The 18,884-nt window shown below is 41.4% G+C and overlaps 1 protein-coding gene across 8 annotated transcripts in view; it reads right to left on the bottom strand.

Moving 5' to 3' along the window:
• Window positions 1–18,884, bottom strand: part of LOC138250560 (uncharacterized) — a 454,823-nt gene that overhangs the window by 277,730 nt on the left and 158,209 nt on the right. The window contains exon 5 of one of the 8 annotated variants that reach the window (XM_069205561.1): window positions 11,620–11,763. The exons of 6 other annotated variants lie outside the window; for them this stretch is intronic. In XM_069205561.1, coding sequence (XP_069061662.1) covers window positions 11,663–11,763 — 101 coding nt within the window. In that variant the 3' untranslated portion in view covers window positions 11,620–11,662. Of the gene's footprint in view, window positions 1–11,619; window positions 11,764–18,884 lie in introns of those variants that run through there. One more of the 8 variants, XR_011194984.1, reaches the window with a different exon arrangement.

Raw genomic sequence — 18,884 nt, 5'->3', positions numbered from 1 at the left:
TTTCTTGTGCGACAATCGCTGACTGACTACTGTGGTACTGTAAGTGCTTTACACTCCTCTTTGGTAAGCCTGTGCTGCTCTCCATAGCTACCCCTAGAGTGCTTTGGTTATCTAGGTACCAAAACACTATTACTAAGGGTTGCCTGGACTCAGTATAGGGTGCCACACCATAGGTGTACATCATAAACTGAGCCAGCCTCCTACAAAGGGTTGCTCCCATGTAGTAAGGTTACCGCAGTAGCTTTTAATGGCACACTTTTTTAGCCATAGGCCTGCAGCCTGTGCCCTTTAGCCTAGTTGCAATTTACTGAGCAGGAGCACTAGTCTGCTGTGACGTTTTATTTTCCTTTATCTTGTGTACTTTTAGCACAGAAACTGTTTTCATTCTTTGTACTCTGACATTCTTGTTCAGTGTTCTAGTCAAGGAGTCTCCAATACAGACACAAAATGGAACACTGCAACCTCTGCCACTTTATAGAAACATGTGTTTTTACTTTAGGGCAGTTTTCCTGTACGTTAGCTGTTATATTATAAAACATCTCTTTGCCCCTATATGTTCCAGCCAGAAGATTACCATTGCATGCTGTCACTTCATTGCAGCTGTCTGCTGAATATTGATGTATTTTCTCTTCCCACATGAGTGAGGTCGCTCAATAGACTAAAAGCCGTCTTCGCTATTACCAAATCCAGGTACAGGGGATGGTGTCTTCCTAGGATTCTGAAGGGTCGATAAGGGCTAACACTGCTGTGCTCTAATATAGTACTTTAGTGGCGTAGGCAGGAATTCAAATACCTAACTTTCTGACACTTTGGTGGGACTGTTAGGGTTCATTTTTCTCGTCTCAGCATTATTATTATGTTTTATCATCCTAATAATTGCAGTACAAACAATTTTATGTAGAACGCAATTGATTCAATAAAGTATATTCAATCAATATTTGCTTCTGTTGGTCTTTGCATGTGTGAGACAAATGTAACTGGGAGAAAAGGATGAGATCTGTTCCACCATGATTTCCCCTGAGACGTCAGAATGTCATGCGCACAACTGCCACAAATCACTGCCACTTTCAGGTGCTGGTGAGGTACTCCTAGCTGGTTGAAAGGATTAGGTTGACAATTGTCACAAGGTGTGGAATTTAACTAAGTTCCCCACAGCCTAGTGGTGCTGCCGCAGAATCCTTCAGTCTCATTTAGTATAATGAGAGCCAACACATCATAGCGCCACCAACGTTTGGCCAGGCACTGTATTACAAATCTTTCCAAGTATCTCTGTCTCACTATGTGCTAAAAGCATCCCAATACTATATACTGAGATGTCCATGATATTGAGGATTTCCTCCTCTGCTAAATAGGCAGAACCTATACTAGGACTGAAAGTTGTAGAAACTTGAATCTTAAAAGGAAAAATCCCCAACTGGTGTCCTTATCTCTGAACAGGTACATCTACCATAGCGAGCCCACAATGAGCGGTAATTGCAGTAAACATGCAACCTCCCCTGACTAATCATTTATTAGCTAATAGCCTTACTGGCCAGGAGGGTGCTGTTACAATTGTGGTTGAGGCTCATCCGGCATACATGACATTTTCTACTCTTGGGTCAAGTTTCCAGCAGTTGATGAGGGCATTAATACATTTCATCAATATACACGTCAATGCACCTACACAATACAGAGCATACACATATATATAGATACCGCTATCTTTTCAAGACAACCAGAAATGGGCTGATCGTGCCCTACACACAATACTTCATGGTAGGTTAGGTCCTCTGAGCAATGATGGCTCGGGCTTGCCTATATTGGTCACATATACTCCGCATCCTGATGTAGGCACTTTGGCGATAGCTGAGGTTCACTCCTTATACACTGAGCTTGTAGCAGTATATAGACTCTTACTACAGTTTATAATGCAAAAATTAAACACTATTCCAGCACGCACAGTTCCAGCACAACCACACGCAGTCACACCAGGTATTATCCCTGCAACAGTGCATTTAATCATGGGTAAAATACCCGCAAAATGTGAAGAAATTCTGTTTTGATTACCTGAAAAGATAAATCTGCTGGAAGCTGTGTTTCCCCATATGGGACTTCAAGATAAACACTGAATTCTCACTATGTGCTTGCCATATAGGATGGATTTTGCAGTGGATAACTGGAACACTTGGGGCACAGTAATTGCCACGCTCTACACTACTGCAGATGGTATACCAACACGTGCCAATCTTACAGAAGTGGTAAAACCAATGCAAGATGAATACGAGGCTGCCCTGGCCTTGGATTTGGGGCTGCAATTAATGGGCAACTTTGCCACAGTGTCCTCAATACTATAGGGGGAAGCAGTAGCACTAGCAGTGCGCATGGGGCTCCGGGGTGTTCCCGTACAGGATCGAGAACGTGAGCTGCCTAAAATGTTTGCCAAAACCTATTCAAGTATAGGTCGGGATAGTTTGTCAGCCAGACCCAGTAAACTATAACTACAGGGTAAATCCAATTATGTTTCTACCAAGCAAGCAGCTAAGGGTTCTACAAATGCTGGGATAAACAAAAACAAACTTTTAAAAAGAACAGGGGGAATCCCTGCATTCTAAGACCACTGCAAATGCTATAACTTGCAAAAAACCTCCTGATAGATATCAATATACTGATACACGTCAATATCGTTCCTTTCAGGACTGAAAGGTTAAACCTAGTGTGAGAGGTGGGCGATCAGAACAATACACAGTACGTGAAACCGAAAAAAGATTCCCAACACTCAGCGGAAGTTTCAATTAAAAAGAAGAGAAGCTTCCACAACAAAAACCACAATTTAAAAATAATAAGGGGCAGCTATTTCTGCACAAGACGCCATGCAAAATGAGTTTTATTGAAGAACAGGAACTGGACACTGGCCCTGCTGGACAGTGCAACAGAAGTCACAATAGCTCACCGGAATCTTCTAGGACATCTGGAGGTGAAAGCCATTGACGACTTCATAGAAGTTGAGACTGCAGACATGCATGTCTCCCCTCCCAATAGGGTGTATAAAATGAAGATGCAATTAGAGGGAGGTATCGAGCGAACAACTGACATTTTATATTGGAAACGATTAACTGTCATTTATGACATTTTGTTGGCCAAAACAGACTGGCAGCCAGAATTTTTAGGTGAAGTCCCGCAGGGGGAACAGGTCATTAAGCCTTATTTCTCACCCCTACTTCCAATAGAACTAGTTGAGTCATACTGATTTGATTGGGTTTTAGCACAGACCACCGCACTGTATCACAACAATGTTGGGTGGGATAAGGATTCTCCCTACCACATGATACTAATTAGGTCCCAACCACAGCCTCAAACTCAAAATCCTATTAAGTATTCAGCACGTGTAACATCCATTTTACACGACACTGACCCCGAAGCGGTGTCCTATGTTGATTACATCTATGTAACAGACGATGATCTCGTTCACCACCTGAAACGGGTAGCTCGCATTGTTGTGGGATTTCCCAAATTGAGCTACAAATTCAAGTTTAAGAAAACAAAACTTGCCTTTCTCAGTGTCCTATTTTTGGGATGCCAGTTAGTGGATGAAGGCAAGAGCCAAGCGCCCTACTTTCTAGAAAAGTGAGCACAATTGCAGCCACCAAATACCAGAAAAAAGCTCCAGTCTTTATTGGGGTTTTTAAAACTCTGGCAGAACTTACATTCAAGATTTTGCACAACGCATTAAATCATTATATGACTTAATACGCCCCAACTTTCAAGTAAATTCTGGACAGTGGAAAACACACCTTCTCAGAGCATTATAACAAGACATGCTTGCAGCAAAACATTACACGCAAGGGACAACAAAACACATTTGGTCATCAGAGTCATTGTTGGTGCTATCGGTTTCACCAACATTTAATGAGGGTGATACCATCCCTACTGCATACAAATCAAACCTGTACTCTACTGCTGAACAACACCTTGCTCCCAGAGGAAACACATTCTGATTGCTGTTCAGATGGCTGTCATTAAAGAGAGGCCTCTGGCTCAGGGAAAACACATTATTGTCGTCTATCTGATCCCAGACTTTGAGGCTGTCACAAAGGCTAGAGTTTCTAAAACAAAAGGATTACATCCACGTTGGATCCAATGGGCAACATCTCTGACCGCCATTGATGTCGACTACATTTTCGACCTAAAATTTCAAACTCAAGAATTCTTTCAATATGAAATGGAATATCCAGTTTCAGCAAATACTTTGCAAATTGATCAATATCAAACAATCATTTACACTGACGGTTCAGCCCAACCAGCCTATAGGCACAAAACACCAATGCTTGCACGGCTGTGAGTGGCTACATGAAAGATGGTGAAAATATATACTTAAAGACCTTAGGGAACTACACTGCACAACTAGCAAAGTTCAGGCGATGGAACACATGGCTCCAGAACAACTAACGTTGATAGTCTGAGTCATACTACTGTGTCCAATTCTTCAATTAATATTTGCTTTACTGGTGTCACAATGGGCCCAGAGATTCAAAAGGCAACACCATTAAACATAAGTTATTGTGGGGGAAATTAACAGATCTAAAGAAAGTGCTACCTAAAGTCCATGTAGTTCATACACTGGGACATCAACGTGTAGGAGTACATGTTGTAGGCAATAGCTTGGCTGATGAAGCAGCCAAGTCAGCAGTACTTACGGTTTCTGTTGCTGCAATACCTCGTTTATGGACGAAGTTGGATGGTGAAAGACTTGCTGCTTTGAAAGCTTCGGCTGATGGCAAGCCATTACCAAAGGCATTTTCTGCCAAATATTCCTACTCTATAACTAGCCTAAACACTGCCATAGTAACAGTACCAGTGGTGGGTGATCGTGTGATCCCCACCCCAGACTAAAGATCTGAGTTGATAAAAGCAGCACATGAAGGAGTTGCTTCTGCCCAAACAAGTGTGGTGGGTACTATTTCTCTACTCCAAAAACGCTATTGGCGACCATGTCTATACAAACAGACAAAACAATATGTCCTTTGCTGGGACATTTGCCAGCAAATAAAAAGATCCACTGTTAAATGCCCACCGCAGCCACCCCTTCTAATTTCAAACAAACCATTACAATGTGTGTACCTGGACCACTGTTTTCTGCCTACACCTGATGGTGCATACAAATACATCTTAGTCGCTGTTGACTCATGCTCCAGATTTCTATGGGTATGGCCACAATGATCAGCTGACGTTCAAAATTGTTATTAAAGATTTGGAAGTCTTTATCAGTACATATGCAGTTGCGGTTTTCCACTCAGACCAGTGCCCTATGTTTGCCTCAAGTGCATTCAGGGACACCATGGCTTTGTTGGGGGTCCAACTACACTTCTCGTCTCCCTACAATCCAGAGGGTAACAGGGTAGTGGAGCGGAAATATCGCGACTTAAAGCAATCCTTAACAACGAGAGTATTAGGCAAGGGTCGTAGTTGGCTTAGTAATCTGTATGGAGTCCAGAGGGCACTTAATAATTTGCCTAGAAGGTCCTTGGGAGTGCGCACTCCATATGAGGTGCTGTTTGGAACACAAATGCATGTTCCAGATCTTGATGGCTCTGGCACGGAGGCAGCAGGCACACATTTTGACATAAATGAACTTGCAGGCATTACAACAGTTCTGAGCCAAAAACGTGTCGGCCTATGCCACCTCCTTGGGACTAATGGGTGCACCAATAACATCAACCAGCTGGATTCCTAAAGTTAGGCTCTAGTACAAGAAAAGATTGTGATGAAAAGGGAGTTTGGTGAAAAGGGAGTTTGGTCCATCATATTGTGCACTGGTTCCAGCCCTGGAACAGAAGTTACCAGAACTGTCATTCTATCACTGTTGCCTGGATCAAAACAAACTTGTTTTGTCTCCACTGAATGTCAAACTACACCATATGGTCGATCCTCCATAGCACACCTAGTGGACTCCTGGGTAGTTCCTGAATCCCTCTAGCTACAGACCAGGAGGTTTCTCTACAGTTTTTGAGCAGCAATGCTGAAACTTCCCCAAGCTTGGAGAGGGTGGAAAATGATCTCTCATTAGTACCACTATCTTCATCTACAACAACAAACAAGAGAAATAATGAACATTACTAAACAAAAGCAACTCAAACGGATGGAATTGTCTACTATGAACCACTGAGGGAGAAATCTGTCAGTTCTCCAACTCTGCTCTAAATTTTGCAATGTTTCTGGATACTTTGCCGATCAAGATGATTCCTTTTTTTGACTCATCCACTTCTTCTCTGACACCACAGCCAACAGCATGTAAGCTGATAACTTGGCTTAAAGATAACTATTTTGTTCATTCATGGAACTATCTGCGGCTTTTACTAACTGTACTTGCCTTTGTTCTTTGGATTGGGTTTATCATCGCCTTTTTCTGACTGATACATGGTCATTACCTTCCTGAACACTCTGCAGTTTAACTGGGGGATGACATGCTAAAACCACATTTGTTCAAACAAGGTCCGTCAAGACTTATCCCTAGTGAACATTTCAGCTATATCAGTTCCTGATGGGATTGTTTGGGATAAAGTTTTCTTTGATATTTTCGGTCCGGTGGAGGTTCTTCAAATTCCATTTGTTTTCAAACTATCTTTACATGATGTAATAATACCTGGGATTGTTTCTGATAACTGGGATGTAAAAACAGTTGATTCTATCCTATCAGAATTAGAGTACTTTCCTATATTTGAAAGTGAAGATATTTACTAAACAAAAGAAAATTATGGTGATATATTCGGTTATATTTATTATGGACATCATTTCATTCACAGAGCACGTACCCAAAAGACTATTTTTAGTTATACACAATGGGAACATTGTCCGACCCAAACAGTGTGGAGTTCTAAAACATATATGGATAAGTTTACATATTTTTCTGGGCACAGTGTTAAAGATACTGCGTCATTTTATTTGAAACTGCCCATCATGGAAATGCACAATATATTTTTGACTGAGACAAAACTGATTTATTCTGATTCCTTTGTTTCCCAGTTGGCTATAGAAGGCTATGAATATTGGATGAAGTTGATTGACTTTAAAAGTGTTTGGGGAACTAAACATTGGCAAATTCAGGGAAACTGAGTATTGTTTAAAGCATGCCCGATACCTTTACAAATGATATTTTTTATTGAGACAGTGCAGCAGACAAGTTGTTTAGGTTTGGTGAAAACATTACAAATGGCAAAAATACATGAATGCAACTGAAGGTAAGCTTGATGGGTGGGTCCAAAATGAAACATTTAACACATTGCTTTCAAGACCTGGTGGGTGGTGATTTTGGCCCGTGGACACAAATGGTTGTCATGCGCATTTTGTAAACTCCTCAGCGGGTTTTTAAAACAAATAGACCCGACCTTCGCTATGTGCCATCAGAACATTCGGGTACTGTGACAACACACAGTGTAGGAAAATTAAACCAGCAATGGTTAAAAAAGTTCCTCACTAGATGTTGTAAAAAAACACCTCAGTCTCCTGTCCAATAAAACAGACTTCCAAGATTTTCTGTTATGCCCCAGAAGACAACGTAAAAAGTGCTTTTTATATGCAATGTATAACGTGATTTGGAAACTTTCACTACAAGAAGCCGCAACCCAGTCAAGGAAAATAGATCAGGAAAACTTACTGAAAGCATTAGCCATTGGAGATAATGGGATTAACACCTTGTCCAACCGTATTTGCACTCATAACAACATAATTTCCTCTGCAATCGACATTATGCAAACTGACAATGTCATCTTTACACCATGGACAGAGTCAACTTAGGTCCATTATGCAATTAGGTTGGACACTACAGACATTGAAAAATGGCCATGTTCTATTGCATTACGTCAGGGCCAAGGACCTGTCTGCACATTTATTTTGACGTGATAACAACAAATAATGGCTAAGAAAGAAGTGACATATTATGCTGAACATCGAAAAATTTGAAAAGTTGCCTTTTACATTGGCAGAAATACCATCTGCAGTCTGGCTAACTCATGGTGTTTATTAATCTGCTTATTTCAACACATCTTGCTTGAAACACATTCCTGTGGGCAGTTATGAAAGACTGGGAGATAGTTACATTCATGAGGTGTGGGAGCTACCCTTTTCAAACAAATGTTTCAATGGCATAAAAGAGGTCTGTCTAAGTGGCAGCGAATGGGAGACTTGTGAGCCATTTGATGACTTGCAAACAGCTTTCCTTGCAACGAGCATGTAATGCTTTGGCAGCAAATTTAGCAGGTTATTGGAAGGGAGTTCCTGTCCCCTTGATTCGACCAGCATTCCAGGTGCTCTGAAATGGAAGTTCTACTTCTAAACAGCTAGAGCTGCTATGGAATGCGTGCTGGATTTGTCAGCATAGTTACGGTCTCCCAAATTGTAACTTGTTGCGGTAACGTCCTTCCCACCCCCCCCCCCCCACGCAAAATACGAAAGTAGCAGTCATCTGGCTTCATACTGCTGCTTTTAATGTAAATTTTGACAAGCTGAGCAGAATAAAAGCTTTTTTTGTTTCAGAAAAATGTAGCACAGACCTCTGCACGCGAGGCCTACGCGCTTCAGGTAGCAAAAGTCATCCGCAGAAATACAGTCCCTTTTAAACACAAACTTTCAGAGACACACTGGTGAACTTGTAGGACGAATATTTAATGCATCCAATACTGCTGGGATTGTCCACTTATTTAAGGCTGTTGGTTCTGGGTTTGTCAGCCCCTATTCATCAATATTTGGCATAATACCTTTGGCCATACACTCAATACTTTCATGTGTATTCGGGGTGTTCCGAATTACTTTGGCCTTAATTGGTGGCATTCTGCTGTTGCTATTTTTCATTCACAATGGCTGGCCCATCCCAACAAGGAGGACTGATGGCGCTTTCACCAGCACAATAGTGTTGTGAACGCATGATGCAGTATTTCTAACCACTCCTTGAGGAACTGGAGTGCAACTAGTCTCTGTCATTTGGACCAATACTGAACTTTGTGTAGCCTGTGTTTAGGTGCCTTTTCGAATGTGCACTACAACTGTCTTTCTATGTGGCGCTTACTTTCACTGCACGCTGAACTGTTGATGTTCTCGATGAGGGCTCATCACCAGACATGCACACTGAGGGTGAGTTTGTTACGGGAAACCTCCTATGAGCCACCCTTTGTGGATCAAGTGGCTCTGAGCACTTCAACATCTGGCACTACAAGGAATACTGTTGCCTCGGCTAGAGCGGAGATCTTGGAACACGAGAGCTCTTTGGTTTTCCTTGGCACCGATGTGGGCTCATTAACACCAGGATCTTTCCTCGATTCAATTGTCCTGGATAGAAATGGCAGTTTTCAAAATGACACTGCCTTTTAAATTTGACATTCAGCTTTTTAATCTCCAAAATGGTTCTGCATTAATTGACAATTTTTAATTTGGCCTGCTTAAAGTATGCTTGCTTGTCAACTTGGACATTTTCAATTTTTAATGTAATGTGATTGGGTTTACCTCTACACTTTGAACTGACAACAGGAGGGTGTCTTATGTATACCTTAGTAGCTTTGTAATGGGCACGTTATCTTAACCATAGGCCTGCAGCCTGTGCCCTTTAGCCTAGTTGCAATTAATTTCAATTTTCTGAACAGAAGTTCTATTCTGCAAAGATGTTTTCTTTTCCTTTATCTTGTAATCTTTTAGCACAGAAACTGTTTTAATTCTTTGTACTCTAACATTCTCATTCTGTGCTCTGCTCAAGGCTGTCTCCAATATGTTGCCCGCACAATGCTGAACACCGCAATCTCTGCCACTTCCCAAAACGTGTGTTTTACGTTACGGCACTTTTCCTAGAAAATTCGCTGTTTTATTATAAAACATCTCTGTGTTCCCCATGCATTAGAGGGAGTGTTCCAGCCAGAAGACTGCCACTGCATGCAATCGCATCATTGCAGCTGTCTGCTGAGTCTTGTTGTATTTTCCACATGAAAGGGGATGCTCAGTAGACTAACAGCCCTCTTCGCTACTACCAAATCTAGGTATGGGAGATGGTGTCTTCCAAGGGATTTTGAAGGGCTAACACTGCTGTGCTCTAATATAGTACTTTAATGGCATAGACAGGAATTCCAACAGCTAACATCTAACATTCTGACACTATGGTGGGACTGTTCTTATGTTTCACTTTTCTTGTCACTACATTGTTATTATGCTTTATCATCCTAATCATTGCAGTACATACTGTTTTATCCAGAACACAAATGATTCAATAAAGTATATTGAACCAATCTTTGGTCCTGTGTGAGACAAATGTAACTTAGAGAAAAGGACGAGATCTGTTCCACCACGATTTCCCCTGAGAAGACAATGTCACAAGCACAGTTGGCACAAATCAGCACCACTTTCAGGTGCTGGTGGGGTACTGCTAGCTGGCCGAAAGGGTAAGGCCAACAGTTGTCACAAGGTGTGACAATGTCCCCACAACCTGGTGGTGCTACCGCCAGAATCCACAGTCTCCTTGGTACAATGAGAGCCAACACGTCACCGGCTCCTGGAAACTTGGAAAGGAGTGGAGCTGACCCAGAGGCACGCTCTGAGGACAGAGGTCTGGAATGGCAACACTCTTTTTCCCTAGTTGCGTCAGCTAACAGATGGGGTGAAGTCTTCAACTTCTTCTTGTGCCTCGACTTACCCCATCATCCAGAGAACTTGGAGTGGGACAACAAAGAGCAGTGGCTCCGCAACCATACTCTGGAACTTCCTCTTGACCGAGGTTGGGAGCGAAGCGGAGCGCAGGGCCGCAAGTAGCTTTAGGGACTGCTCCCTCAAAGCTTTCGGATTTTGGATAGCTGCACCAGCAGTGGATTTAGGATTACACCAAGGGGGTACTTTTCTACAGTTTACTTTATCATCCTAAGCAACTTTAAAGGAGAAGTTTCAGTTTTGGCTTCACATCAGAGACAATAAGAGGTTCCAGTTCAAGCTTGTGAACGGAACCACCAAAAATAATAGCACTGTATTCTTCTGTGGGTAGTTATACTTTGGATACGTGACCAATAAAGCCACATTTAAACCTAAAAATGACACTGCTGGGTCGTTAAAGAGACATCTGCAACAGAAGGGCAGAAGAAACAGAAAGATAAAAGATGGTCTGGATCACCTGTATCCCAGGACTCTAGTAGGAGTGGTTACAACTTAAGAGATTGTGAAAAAATGTAAAAGAAAAAAGAAAAAATCTCAACTGTATTGGCATTCTGACATCCACTCTTTACATTCTCTTGAGGGCATTGACACTTAAGAGAGGGGGAGTCGATCTGAATACTGAAGAAAGTGGAAGTACAGCAGAAAAAGATAAGCAGGGCGCAAAACTGATAGTGTAAAGAGATAGGAGAAAAGATTGGACTCTAAAACGCCATTAAAGAAGAAGAAAGTAGCAGGACTTTCTAAGAAGCATAAGGATACAGCTACAAGTCCTCCAGCGAAACAGGACTTTGGCAAGAGTGCTTCTACACAGTGCAGCAGAAGTCACAATAGTGCATCAGATGCTTCAGAAGTTTCTGGATTTAAATCCAACAGATGACTTTATACAAACTGAGACACCAGATAAACATTTAAATCCTCCTGAAAGGGTTTACAAATAAAACATATAAATTGAAGGGGACATACCATGTAGCATTAAAGCAGTTTTCTGGCCATCACTGTCCGATAATTATGACATCACCTTAGCTGAAGAGGACTTGCCTCCAGTCTTTATTAGGGAAGCTTCGCAGGGGGAGGAAATTATAAGGGTAGCCTTTTCTCCCATAGTACCTGAAGACATCAGGGAAATTTACACCAGTGAATGGGCTGTAATACAGGCTCTGGCCTTATACAGAAATCAAGCACAGTGGTATAAACACTCAAGAAAACGTCGTTCCAATGAGAGCCTCAAGCGCTGGCACAATACCAGTTAAAGAAGGAAACAAAACATGGTATGAAAGCAATATTAAATTAGTTGCGAGCTGAGGGCATAATAGACCTTGTCTGTCACCAATGAACACACCCCTCCCCCATCTACAACCCAGATGGCTCCTAAGGCAGTAATGACTTTTTTTTACTGCACAGGTCAAGTTCTAATTTTGTTTGTTTATGCCAACTCCTATGGTTGTGACTGCTTGCAACTCATAACAAAAAAAATCCCACTGCAGGAGGGCAAATCATATGTATGGTCAAGTCCTGATCACACTCCAAGGTCTAAACTCACATTTGATTCACACTACTGGCATCGAGGAAGTAGTACAATTATAATAAAGTCTCCAATTATCCACTTGAATTTTCCTTTGCATCCTTTATTTGTAAAACATTCTTTATTTTCATCTTACGTAGACTTACTATGTGTTCAATACAAAGTGACTTAGTGAATCCAAACATATTTCAAGATGGCACTCATACATAGCATGATTTATGTGTGAGCCCTTAGGACTACTAGAATGATTGTATTGGAACTTTTGTAGGTAGGACCATATCGAGGGTTGTGACAATATATAACTTCAGCGCCACAAGTGAATAGTGGAAATTCTACCCATGGGCAATATGCAGAATTCACCGTGAATAAGACTTAAAATGAGATAATTCGCTCGGGTGTAAACTGATGTAGTGAATCCAGACATAGGGCCTGGTTACAACTTTGGTGGAGGGGGTTAATCCGTCCCAAATGGGACGGATTTCCCGCCCGAGGTATTACGAGTCCATTATATCCTATGGAACTCGTAATACGGTGTGTGGGATATCCGTCACTTTTAGGATTGATTAACCCCCCTCCGCCAAAGTTGTAATCAGGCCCATAGTCCTAGATTGTGTGCTTACATAATGCAATTCACATGTAAGTGCATAGGACTATTAAGATGTATGTATTGTAACACGTGGAGGCAGGACCACATCAAGGGTAGGGGAAATATACAAAATTAGAACCACAAGTGTATATTAAATATTCCGCCTATTTATTTAGCTTTTTCTGATCAACTGATGGAATATGGGCAATATGTTTAAAAATTTGAATGGTGACATCAATAGAAATTAGATAACCAGTGTGATGGAAATTAGTTCAGAGAATCAAATATAGTTCAAGATATTAAAGTATGGGGGCCATGATGTTGGATATTAGCCAAGAAAGCAAAAAGTGAAAGAAAATGAATGTCCCAATAATTTTAATAAAGTAATGTGTAGAAAAAATGGTAGTAATATGGGTATTTGTAACTATGAGCTTTAGTAAACTGAATGAGAACGTATTGAAAAAATCACATGTATTCATTTAAAAGTGGAAGAAATAAGGAAATGAAGTCCGTCAAAACATATGTAAGAGAACAGTAGAAGATGTAAGAAATTAAGTGATGGGTTATATAAAAGATTAGCACTATATATGTGAAGAGAAAGAGTGATCTAGCACTAGCTGGTTGTTATGACTAACGTTTATGGAATATCTGGAAGTCATACTGGGGCACATATGGTAGGGCTTGATTTGTTAACTATGCATAAATTAGTCAAAGCAGTTCTGTATTGATTTTAATTTGTATTAAAACATTGAACCAGTCTTTAGTATTTGGTGACTAGTGAATTGTTTGAGTTCTTAAATGATGGTGATGGCCCTGATGAAGTTCCTTAGTGGGGAAAGAAAAACATTGGCTGGGTCTACGTAAGATGAAAATAAACAATGTTTTACAAATAAAGGATACAAAGGAAAATACAAGTGGATAATTGGAGAATTTATTATAATTGTATAAGTTCCTCAATGCCATTAGTGTGACTCAAACATGAGCTTGAACGTTGGAGTGTGATCATGACTTGACCATACTCCTGCAGTGGGGTTGGCTCCTTTAGGATAGTTTTAGACTATAGGAATCTAAATTTGCATCTGCTAACCTATGTGGTGCAAAATGTGCATAGCACAGGTTTAATTGCCAATCTGGTGCAGAAAAAAAATACAAAACAACCCTAGATATTTCCAATGGGTTCTTCAGTCAAAATATAGCGCCTGAAAGTGAACATCTAACCGCCTTTAGTTTTGAAGTGGTGCAGTTCTCATTTTGACCCTTGCCTATGGGCTATAAGAAAAGTCCTGGCTTATTTTCACTGTGCATCAAGGAGATCTTACAACCAGATCCCGAGGTATTGTCATACATTGATGATATCTATTTACCGATTACGATCTACACCTGCCTAGGGTGAACAGAGTCCTGGCCTTAATAACATCACATGGTTACAAAATTAATTTTAAGAAATTGAAAATTGCCTTCCGGAAGGATACAGGTTATCCAGCAATAGTAAGTGTTTAGCTCATTCTTCCTTCAGACGTGTAACTTTGCAGTGTCGGGATACACTGAAAAAGTTACAATCCCTGTTGAGATTTCTTAAATTTGGACATACTTATTTGCCTCACTAGGCAGAGGAAGTTAAGCCCTTGCATTACTTGATTTCGCTCAGGTTTTCAGCTAAACACTGTACAAACATGCACATTGACTTCTTGTGTGCTTGGCAAGAGGACATGTTGGAGACTAAATACTTACAAACTAGGGACAACAAGACCAATCTAGTTATCACAGACATACCCAGTCACTATGGCTATACCAATGTGACCTACAATGAAGGACAAACAGTTCCTATTGCTTACACATCTTATTTGTATTCCTTAGCCACAACACGTTGGGCTTCCATTAAAAACATCCGGGCAGCTATGCAAACAGCTATCATGAAGGAGTGCCCTTTCACTCAAAGTAAACATATCATTGTTGTTTTTCTCATACCAGCAATGTAGGCGGCCACCAAGGCAACGTTTACCAATGCTCGAATGCTACAAAAGAGGTGGGTGCAGTTGACCTCTTCCTTAAGTGCAGTGGATGTAAAGTTTCAGTATGATCCTATTTGTTGTACCCAGATTTGTTTCCCCAATATGAACAACACATTGTGATAAATTCCAACCCCTTCGCCCAATTAATTTTACTGGAAGGCATTCTATGCGGATGCCTCTGCTCAACCACTGGTAGGAACAAAATACAAGTATGCTGCATCCTGTCAAAGATGATGAATTCTATCTGCAGCGGATCCACACTAAAATCCAAGGTGGCAGCACTATACAGCACGCAGAACTACACGTCCTGTTATCGTACATTCCCACACTGAAAGCGTTCAACTCATCCTTTTGTATGCAAGGTTACAATGTGGATACGCAGCACTGGCGTTTGAATGGGTTTAAGGATTCAAAGAGAAAACCAATGAAAAATACAAAGCTTTGAGGAAGGGTAGCTATCTTACAAGATAAGCTACCAATGGTCTATGTAAGACACACTGGGTCATCAGCACGAAGGTGTTCATGCTAAAGGGAACTGTGAATCTTACTCAGCTGCTAACGTTGCTATTCAGACTGTTAGAGTAGCAGTTCTAACTGGATCTCATACCATGATCAACAAAGATATCTCAACAGCCACAAATACAACCAAGCAAGGCAGGGAAATCTCCTGCAGGCATTTCTCCCAAACTCTCTTACACCATCAATTGAGACAACATTCCTGTAGTCACACTACCAGGAGTGGGAGACAGGATAATACCTAATATTCTGTCCAGATTAGATTTACTTAAAGAAGCTCATAGGAGATTGGCTCATGCAGGGGTTAATGCAACTGTAGCAATGCTGCAGCAACACTACTGGTGGTCTGGATTATATAAACAGACTGGGGATTATATTAGGCAGTGTGACATTTGTCAGCAAATAAACCTTCCACTTTAAAAAGACCCTCGCCAACTCCTCTCACAGTCTATAACATTCCCTTACAGGTGATTCATTTGGATCATATCAGTCCACTTTATTCAGACAACGGATAAAAATATATAATGGTGGCAAACAATTCATATTCCTGATTCCTATGGGTTTGGCCACAAAGAAATGTGAGAGCTTTAGCAGTAGTAAAAGATTTGCAGAGTCTGACCGCAACTGAGGCAGTTCATTCTTTTCATTCAGATAACAGTCCAGTGTTCACCTCAAGGCTTACAGGAAGTCAGTGTCTGCTCTGGGCGTTTGTTTGCAATTCACCAACTTGTTTAAAGCTCTATCGAATTATGTTGTTGAACATGATAACAGCATGATTAAACAAGCCTTGACTGCTAGGGTACTAAGTTTAGGTCTCAGTTGGTATCATAATCTGTACCTCAGTCCAGAGAGCAATGAATAACTTGTCAAGCTGAGTATTGGGAGGACACACTCCTTAAGTGATTCTCTTCAGAGTTCCTATGGATGTACTTGGCTTAAATAATCTTGGGAAGGTGGAAGATGAAGACAAAATTGACTAAGAGAAATTTGAATGTTTTGAAGAGCATTCGAAAGTCAAAGACAAGCTGTTCAATGTGAACAACTCTGATGCCGCCACCGGTGAAGAGATGGTTATCACTGCTGCTGACAGGTGAGTTCTTAAATTTGGGGACCTACTTTGTGAAGAATCCACACGACATGTAGGCTTTTGAACCATCCTACAGACCACCTCTCTGTTCTTGAGGTGAAAGGCAACAGAACTGTCATGCTTCCTTCTTTTGCTGGCTCAAGGAGAAACAGACAATGTGGCCAGTCCTCTACAACAGGCCTTTGTAGACATCAAGAAGGATTTGTATTAGCACCTCTCAACCTCCTACTACTCTGAATACGGTACCCCCTTGAACAAAGCAGCAACCGTACTAGCTAGGGTTCCCAGCTGGGGATATCCAAGTTCTGCATTTTATGCAGAACACCGAGTTCAGCAAACAAACCTAATGTAGATATCACCTCTGTTGTTACTGTTCAGTGCAACTCCATAACTTATTATGAATAACCACATGACACCACACCATTTCATCTTGTGCCCTTTTGAGAGACCAATGATATTGACAATGACTCTGGATATTTCACAGAGGGCTTTTTGGAACCCTCTTGCAATCACTCTCTGCCAAAGACTGCTTCCCGTTGGGGTTTTGTGACAACTACCTAATTCCACTCTGGACCTATGCCTGGATAACTTTGGGAACTTTTCTTCTCATTCAATGACTGTCAATGATACTGGTCATTCTAATGCTACTCAATAGACATTTCTTCCCTGCAAGGGCAATTGCATTACCTGTGGTTTGTGAATTACGGTTTCACTGTTCATCACACAGAGCCTGAAGAGGACTATACTCTGCAAACATCAAAGCTTAACCTGAGCAATTTTCTGAGATATTGCTATTTCCATACATGATAAAAGTTTGAATGAATGATACTGTTGTACCTGGTTCTATTTCTGACTGTGCTGTCCATCATCCACATGTTGCTTTGATGTAGTGGTAGTAGGGAGAACATGGTAGCCAGCAAGGAGACAGGTCGCTAGAGCTCTCGTCCTTATGGGATGTTCTGACTAAAGCCCTTACTGGCAGAGCCTGTAATTTATATTCGGCCTCACAGAGAAAGTGCCATATGATTTTCCTTACAGTCTTTGAGTCAAGCTCCTTGTCCTTCTACAGGATGGCATAAGTAGGGGTCAACAGCGGAGCAATTGTCAACGGTGCAGCATGCTAGACGTGAGCTGCTCAGCAGCTACGGAAGAACTGCAGGGTTGCTGTAAGGGTCTCCCTTCGAAGGAAAGGAGGCAGCACATGCAGGGACATTGCTACGTCAGCAGCAGTAAAGGCGCTGGCAGGTGCAAGACACTGAGCCCAAACCAAGAGATCCCGATAACGGTTTGATAAAAAGGAGAGAGTTGCCGTAAGTAGGAGTAAGATGGCTGAGGGCTGAGGCGGTGGCAGGATTAAATAAGCGTGGGAGGGAGCCTAAAAGAACCAATATAATCAATGACCTCGAGAACAGAAGTAGATATTCTCTTAGAACTGTCCCTAACGAAAAGTGCAAGGACTCCATAGGCAGTGCAAAAAGCCTTGTAAACAGGTATCACCAGTCTCATTAACTAAAGCAGGTCCTGCCACTGAGATCACAAAACCCTTGAAAAACCACCAGGCTTCGATTAATAGAGCCAGAAATTGCAAGTACGAGAATATAATTTACCCCAAAAAGTTAAAATCACACCTTCATTAAGATCCTTCTTTAAGGTGCTGCCAAAAGAAATACCCCTGAGGCTGGCAACTGGAAAAGCAGGGCTGGGCCTGGTTGAGTGGTTGGTGCAATAAAGGCAGACTAACAAGGGCACTTTCCAAGGCTCGCGGAGATGGCAAGTGTGAAGGTGCTGAGGAGAGTTGTGAGTAATAGATTTCAAGTCCTAGAGGGGTAGGAGGTACAGGAGATTTTGGAAGATCCTTAATTTAACAAACATCCCCGCAAGTATGCAGATGCCCCTTCTAATGATAGTGTCCAGCCCTAACCTTTCCTCCATAGTTTCTGCACCTGGAGGAACAGGTGACTACTTCATTTGAGTCAATCTTTCTAACACTGTCTGCGGCAATTAAAAATAGTCTTGCTATCTTGGAAGCAAATCAAAGAGAAATTCAGGACTCATGTGAATGACTCGAAAAAAAGATTGAGCTCCTGGATGCCAGGACTCAGGTTCTAGAGAATACTGTCTCAGAACTGAAATACACAGTGGATAAAAATAGGGCAGAGATACAGGCACTAAAGCACAGTGAACAGGAATGTCTAGAAAAGTTAGTCATTGGAAAATAACTTTAGAAGAGACAACCTAAGAATACTGAACGTCCCTGAGAGAGTGGAAGGGGAAGATCAAAAAGCCTATGTGGTCAATTTAAAAAAGGTAGGAAACCAAATTGAAGGCAGCGAGGAAGATATTGCTACGTATATTCAAAGAATACATACAGATCCTTTCAGGAGAAATCCCAACAGAAAAAAACCTCTGAAGATTTCGCTGAACTTCAAATACATATTCTTTGAAAGAAAGGATTTTGGCCAAAGTGCTGAAACTGAAAATGATGAGTGCAAATGGGCTCACTTT

This window comes from Pleurodeles waltl, chromosome 8 (assembly GCF_031143425.1).
Source record: "Pleurodeles waltl isolate 20211129_DDA chromosome 8, aPleWal1.hap1.20221129, whole genome shotgun sequence".
NCBI lineage: Eukaryota > Metazoa > Chordata > Amphibia > Caudata > Salamandridae > Pleurodeles > Pleurodeles waltl.
The sequence above is the reverse complement of the archived record's forward strand: the minus strand, read 5'-3'. Positions and strand labels throughout refer to the sequence as shown.